Consider the following 7,690-nt stretch of genomic DNA (forward strand, 5'->3'; position numbering starts at 1 on the left):
ATGGCCACGACACAGCTGCTTCTGCTTATGGTGGCTCTCCTGGTCCTGGGTTGTGTGCCTCCAGGTAATACCACCTGTGTTTGTAGAAATGAGGACTAGGTTCTCAGGTCCTGGGAGACAGAGGAGGCCTAGACTAGTGTTTAAATTCTGGCTCCATCACTGGCTTGCTGGGCAGCTTAGACTGAGCTGCTAAATCAGCCCACACCTCAGTTTCCTGATTTTTTAAATGGAATTCACTCAACAAATATTCATTTGAAGAATATTTACTGTGTGCCAGGAACTATAAATATTACAATTGCTGGGGATCCAGCAGTGAAAGAAAACAAGGTCCTTCCTTTCTTGGAGCTGATATTTTAGTTAGTAGAGACAGGAAATAATTAAATACACATAATATGTCAGGTAATGATAAGTGCTAAGAAGAATAAAAGCAGGGCAACATGTTAGCATGGTGCGAACGTGTGGGGGTGGTGGGAAAGCTCAAAGGCCTGTAAGTTTTGGGTTTTTTTTAAGTTTTCATTGTGGAAAATTTCAAATGTATATGAAAGAATAATATGAGGAACAAGGTGAATTTTTGAAAAACTTTTATTATGGAAAAATGTAAACTTACACAAAAATAGATACTAATGTAATAATGTGAGTTTTAAAAAGAAAGCTTTTTATTTGAGAAAATTTCAAACCTAAAACAAACAAAGTAGTATAGAAAACCCCCATGTATCCATCACCCAACCTCAACAATTATCAACTTGAACCAATCCTCTTTTGTTATTTACATGCCGTTCCTCCCCAGTGAACTATTTTGAAGTAAATCGCAGATATCTTGCCATTTTCTATACGGTAGGTTTGAGCAGAGATCTGAATACAGTGAGAATTCAGAAGGTTCTCTAATAATGTCATTTTGTTATAAGGTTGATGAGATGCTGGAGGAACTTAACTCTTGTTTATATCAATTAGCCTGTGGTAAAATTGGTTTTGTAATACATTGGTTTCCTTAAACTCACAAATCCTATTGAATCAATAGGACTTGCTGTATAAGGACAATCGTTCCAGGCAGAGGGAGCAGTGAGGATGACGGCGGCAGGAGGTGATAGCTAGCTAGCTAGCTAGCTAGATAGATAGACAGACAGGTAGACAGACAGGTAGACAGATAGACTTGTTTCAGGAGCAGTGAGGAGGTCAGTGTGGTTGGAGTGGGAGAGCACAGGGAGAAAAGTGGAGAAAGATGAAGTCAAAGATAGGAAGGGAAAGCAGATCATGTAGGAGAAAATAACCTCTGTTGGAAGGTTGAGATGTGGTGATGTGTTAAGGGTAGTTATAGGAACTGTCTTCGCTTGGGAGTCAGGATCTTGGGTTTCGGTTCCAGGCCCCATTCTTACTGATTAAGAGGAGCTGGGCAAGTCTCTTTCTTTCTTTGTCTGTAAAGTGAGAGGGTTGGCCCAGAATGAGCCCTGGTTGCTCCAACTCTCTGAGCTTTCATGCTGATAATCACACTTTCCATTTATTGAGTATTTACTACATGCAAGCCACTATGCTAAAATGATTAAATGCCCGATAACTGCCCTCTGAAAGAGAGCTGTACAGATGAAGAATCTGAGGCCCAGGTCACTCAGCTGGGAAATGGCCGAGCTGGAATTTGACCCCAGGTGGTCTGAGCTGCGTGCATACCCCATGGTTAACCATTATACTACACACCCTCCTCAGAGTGTGGCTTCTCTGCCTCAGAGATTTTGAGGTCAGCTCTGCATCGTTCTAAGATTCTCTACCTTGCCAGGATAATAGGATGGGCTGATTGACAGGGTTGAGTGACACTCATGGGTAGGCCCACGGTATCATGGGAGTATTCTGTGGAATCTCTTTCAATCCAGAGAGAGGTGCCTCTCCCCTCCACCTCCCACTCAGCCCCAGTTCTCCCAAGTGGCTGGGTCAGATGTCTAGATATATTGCCGTGACGCACAGGCCTGTCTAAGGGGTACGCCCCTCCTCTCTTTCCCACACCTGCTCTAACTGGCCATCACAGCACCCTGATCGTTTCCTTCAGGGCACTTACCCAGTCTACTTATTGTATTTATTTGCTTGGATTTTAACTGCCTTCCCTGCTGGAAGCTCCTGAGGGCATTGACCACGGCCATCTTGTTCATTGTGGAATCCCCTGCTCCAGTGCTTCACGTGTTCAATCAATAAAAGCATGTTTCGTGCTGTGACAAAAGACCCTTGGAGTGAGTATAGGACCTATTCCTCCAAAGCCTTGCCTTTTCCATGGCCCATGGTTGGAAATTCTTCCACTAAATTTTAACATTAAACAGGTCCATAAGTGTGTGAGGCAGTTAGTACAATGGTTACGAGTGTGGACTCTGGAGCCAGATTGCCTGGGTTTGAATCCTGGCTCTGTTCCTTAAGGGCTGTGTGGCCTTGGGCAAAGTTGTTAATCTTTCTGTGCCTCAGGTTCCTTTCCTGTATAACAGGCATTATAATATGACCAATTATAATCATAGAGAGTGTACCTGGCGTGTGGGTTAACCTGGACAAGAAATTAGTCTCTAACTTATAACCAGTGGTCTAACTTGTGAGCTGTGGACTAACCTGGATGGAGATTTGTGGTCTAAGTTTAATTAATTGTCTCTTGTGGTCTAGCCTGTTACCTCTTGTCTAACCTTTGACCTGTGATCAGAGCTCATGTCCTGTGGCCTAACTTATGACCTGTGGGCTACTCTATGACCAGTCATCTAACAAATGACCAGAGAGCTAACGGGTGACTTGTGATCTAACCTGTGACCTGGGGCCTAACCATTGATCTGCGCTCTAACCTGTGAGCCCTGGGCTGTTCTGTGACCTGTGGTCTTCCTCTGCATAGGGAGAAGTGAATTCAGACGGTGCTGGAGGGGCCAAGGGGCCTGCCGGACTTACTGCACAAGGCAAGAAACCTTTATTCACCTGTGCCCAGATGCTTCCCTATGCTGTCTCCCCTATGGACTCAAGCCTCCAGTGCACTCTAAGCCAAGAACTGCATAGCTGGTTCTGGGCCTGGCACCCTTGCTCTCCAATAAAATACATGCTGCCAGTTGTCTCCTCTTGCTGCTTGCTCACTGCCCCTCTACACCCAGAGACGGGGAGGTCCAGGGTGTGGGAAAGATGGAGGGACGGTTGGTGGAGGGAGTCAGGTGTCGGAGGAGAGTGGGCATGAATGACCATGGTATAATAAATGGTTCCGGTCCTGCCTGTATCACGTTTTCTCTGTCCAACTCCGGAAAATTACTCAACTTCCATCAGCCTCCTCAGTCTCCTCATCCGTAAGATAGGGATAATTGTAATATCAGAAGATTAGAACTTTATTGAAGGAATGCAAAAAGAAAGATGGAGTTAATAATAAGAGTTAATAGTAATAATAACAACAAGAATTAATATTAATAATGAGTGAATTATAATAAGAATTCATGATAGTAGCGTTAAAAACACACTTCTGGCATTCAGAATGAGATGGTGCCTTAGACTTGAAAGGCAGATGCTGTTGAGAGTGGCGTAATTTTTCTGTGTTCCTTTCTCTACTAGTTTAGCATTTTAAGAGCCTGCCCAGGTGGAAAATTAGGATTTTATGAAAGCAAAGTTTTCAAATAAGCAGGGAGGGGTAATAGAAGAAAACTGTCTCTTCCAGGCCTAAGGAACTATGGGGACAGCAAGACAGAGAGAAACTGTGAGCAGAGTTGGTGAGGCAGGTAGACAGACGCGTGTTCTATTTGCCCTGTATCAGGATTGCATTTGGCTAAAAGAATAGGAAACTCAATTTGCAGGAACTTATTTTTCTCACCTAAAAAGAAATCTGAAGGTAGGCAGCAACCATGTTAGGGCGAGCGTCTCTGGGATCCTCTGGGGTCACATATGGCTACCAAAACTTCAGGCCTCACGTCATTGTTTAAAGCAGGAGGGGTGGGGGAAGGTTGGCATGCGCTAGTTTTTCACTTTTATCAGGAAAGCAAAAACTTTCCCCGGAACCCCACTCAGCAGACTTCTGTTTACTTCTCATGGGCCAGACTGTGTCACACGGCTACTCGTGATGCAAGGGAGATTGGGAAAGAAAGTATTTAGGTGTCTAGCCTCTACTGTAGACTTGAACTTGGGAGGATGGGAGCTGGCGAGACCCTCAGTGTTGGCCCACCTTCTCCCTGGGATTGAGCCCAGAAAGGGGCCGGTATGTGGGATAAGTTTGGGAATGCTTGGGGCAGAAGGTCTCTTGTCCACTGTCCTTTAAGGCTTTTTGGAGAAGTTCAGGGAAGCCCTAGAATAAGAGCAAGGACCCTGTACTGTATGGCCAGGCTGAGAAAGGAGTGGTGAAATTCAAAATAGCTAACATCAGAAAGGATGCTGAGCCTGGGGCTGGAGCAGAGTCTTGGAAACCAACGGTTGGGCCCTGTGTTAACCCTTTAGTTCCTGGTATGAGATGGACCTGGGGATATGCCAGAGGCAGCTGGAGTGGAGAAGAGGAGACCCGAGGGACTTGGGCCAAAGCTCTTTACCAGTCAGGAGGAGAGCATTGAATTATTTTAATAACAATGTGTGCCACCTGCGTATCAGTCCTGCTTTTGAACCTCTCGTAGGTCCTGGAGGGGTGTAGTCATCTAACTGAGAGTCAGTGGGCCTGTTTTAGGACCGAACCTGGTGGGGGCAAGGTGGTCATGGCTTTTAGAGCCCAGAAACAGAACAAGATACGAACCCCAGAGATGGCCACAGAAACACAGTAGGCTGACATGAAGTGAGGCTAGCCTGGTAGCTCCACTATGCCCCAGGAAGTCTGTGGGAGGAGAGACCAGTTCTCCAACAACCAGTGTAGCTGGAAGCCAGTGGATGTTCTCAGTGACAGCCACGCAGATCCCAGCAGACGGCAGCTGCACCTGACCATTGAATGTCCCCACCCCTACCCAGACTTCATATTGGAGGAGTAGTGGATAGAGAAGAGGAATCTGAAAGACAGAGCAGTTATGGCGGAGACCTAGTCTCTCTGAACTCAAGAAACCTCAAGAGAATATTTAAATTGTTGAATTAGACCAAGTTTTAAACTGGATTGAACTAAATTTAGCTCTGCACTCTGATCCTTCCCCTCTTAGTTGTTTTATGAAGAGTGAAGAAGTTAGGTTTTCTTTGCACAGTCTCAGACGTAGTGCGAGGGAATTTGTGATCTTGTTACAGTGAAGATGGTGATGGTTTCTGGGAGTGAGGAGTCAGACAGACTCCAGCTCTGCCACGTACAGGCCACAGGCCGCGTGGTCGGGGCAAGTCACTTCCTGTGTCTGATGTCAGGATCCTTCTTTGCAAAATGGGCATAATGACAACTTTTAATGGGGTAGCTGTGGGGTCAGATGAGATCATCTGGCACTTTGTAAGTGCACAGTAAATGAAATGCTGCAATCACTATCGCTATCACTGGCCTTCTCCACATAATTTCAGACTTTCAGAAAGTCTGTAAGAATAGTACAAAGAATTCCCATAGATTCTTTACTCAGTTTTTCCAGATATTGACATTTTACCACACTCACTTTACCCTTTCTTTCTATTTCTAATAATTTATATATCTCTCTATATATCTATTATATATAGCATATAATGTATATAATATATATTATACATATATATAATATCAGACATGATCCCATTTATACCTAAATACTTCAGTGGGTTTTTCCGGAAAACAAAGACATTTTCTTATATAACCACAGTACAGTTATAAAAATCAGGACATTAACATTGACAAAATTCTATTGTCTAATCTTCAGACCTTATTCAGATTTCACCAGCTACTCCAAAGAAGTCCTTTATAGCAAAAGAAATTCCTGGATCAAGCATTACATTCAGTTGCCACATTTCTTTTATCTCTTTTATTTTGAAACAGTTCTTCAGTCTTTCATGACATTGACATTTTTGAGGCGTCCAGGCCAGTGTTTTTGTGGAATGTCCCTCAGTTTGAGTTTGTCTGATGTTTCCTCATGACTGGATTTAGCTTATGCACTTTTGGCGGAAGACTACAGAAGTGATACTACATTACTCCCAAAGCAGCATGTGAGAGGCAGCCATTGGCCTTCTGAGGGCAGAACCAAGACAAAACAGACTGGATAGTTTTCTGAAGCTTAAACCTCACAGGTACAGGACTTTGTCCCACCCAGTATCCTAATAGACCCTCATCTAAGCCTATATCCAACCTCCTAAGTCATAAGAATGTACCTAACAAGCCAAGGAGACAAAGCAATTCTACGGTGGAAGGTTTTTTGAGATACTTCACAGATAAAGCTCCCAAGCCCAGAGAGGGAAAGTCCAAGGCCACATAGCTTCTCAGGCACGGAGCTGGGACTTGGACTTCAATCTCTGGAGCTCAGGTCAAGGCTTTTTCTGAGGTAGAACAGTAGTCACACATTGGTCGGGCAGGGGAAGCTTTGGGAGGAAGGGAGGTGTGCAGGGTGAACCACATGGGTGAAGGATGCTGGAGAAGGGAGTTTTGCTCTGCAGAGATGCTCAGAAGTACTATTTCAGAGCACAGACATTCCCTCAAGAGTCATTGAATGGCTAAGCTAATAATATCAGTTAGCCTTTAGTAAGTGCCAACCGCTTTACGTAGTACATAAATATTTCTATTTCATTTCATAAGTAACTCTGCAACAGTTTTTCCAAAGGGATCGTCATGTTACATTCCCATCAGCAATGTGTCAGCATTCCAGTTGCTCCATATCCTCACCGAAGTCAGTCTTTTTTTATTTTAATCTTTCTGGTGGGTGTATAATGGTAGTTTCAATTTGTATTTACCTGAAGACTACGGATTTTTAACTTTTTGTTTTCATAGGCTTATTGGCTATTCATATACTTTCTTTTTTAAAATGTCTGTTTAAATATTTGCCTACTCTATTATTGGATTGTCTTTTTCTTACTGATTTGTAGGAGTTCTTTATACATTCTGGAAATTAGTACTTTGTCAGAGATAGATAGATAGATAGATAGATAGATAGATAGACAGACAGATCGATATTACAAATATGAGCAACAGCAGTCCAAATAAGCCAAAGGAATCCCTCCGTGAGCCAGTGCCTGAGAGAGTGGAGGGGGGAATTGTCTCGGTTCCCATGCAGTGAAAGCACCTGGCAATGAAGACATCACACTAGACTGTGTGATTCCACTGTGGAGAGATATTTATTTTTCGTAAAAGTAGCCTCTAAACATAACCAATCAGTTCCTTTGGTTTGATGTGTTCCATTGATGGAAAAAGCTTGCTATGTATGTCCGTCTCCACAAAGGCACTTTCCTGAGCGATTTTCAAGGGTAATTTGAGCCATATGTAATTGTTGCCTGGATCTCAGAGACAAGATCCAATAAGCAATGCCACTGAACACTCTGCCGAGGTGGGAAAGGGGATGAGGAGTCACCATAATCCTACCCTGAACCTCTTGCAATCGCCATTGTAATCCCCTTGTTCTTTTCTTTTCGTATAAACCCAAAGGGGTTCACCTGGTCAGCAGAACGAGAAACTCTTCTAATCTCTACTGCAATAGAAGAATCTTGATACATGTGAAAAATGCATATACATGTGTATATAGCTTTATATAAAATATGTTTATGTAGAGATATGTATATCTCTCTCTATATAGATATATATCCCCATATAGATATATTATCATACTCGTATATCATCTCACTTAATCCGCATAGTCATATGATATTA

General features: G+C 43.3%; 1 protein-coding gene across 1 annotated transcript; it reads left to right on the top strand.

The window, feature by feature from the left end:
• DEFB124 (defensin beta 124) lies at positions 1-3,006 on the top strand. The gene is made up of 2 exons (XM_033095487.1): positions 1-64; positions 2,849-3,006. Exons 1-2 carry the CDS (start codon positions 1-3, stop codon positions 3,004-3,006), a joined length of 222 nt encoding a protein of 73 aa, XP_032951378.1.
• The last annotated feature ends 4,684 nt before the right edge of the window (positions 3,007-7,690 follow it).

Source organism: Rhinolophus ferrumequinum, chromosome 23 (assembly GCF_004115265.2).
Source record: "Rhinolophus ferrumequinum isolate MPI-CBG mRhiFer1 chromosome 23, mRhiFer1_v1.p, whole genome shotgun sequence".
Taxonomy (NCBI): Eukaryota; Metazoa; Chordata; class Mammalia; order Chiroptera; family Rhinolophidae; genus Rhinolophus; species Rhinolophus ferrumequinum.

What these genes read in the sequence shown, in the direction of transcription:
- DEFB124 (XM_033095487.1), top strand. Translation starts at nt 1, where the DNA reads ATGGCCACGACACAGCTGCTTCTGCTTATGGTGGCTCTCCTGGTCCTG. An exon ending in CCTGGGTTGTGTGCCTCCAG is followed by an intron (nt 65 to 2,848) that starts GTAATACCACCT and finishes TCCTCTGCATAG; the next exon opens with GGAGAAGTGAATTCAGACGG.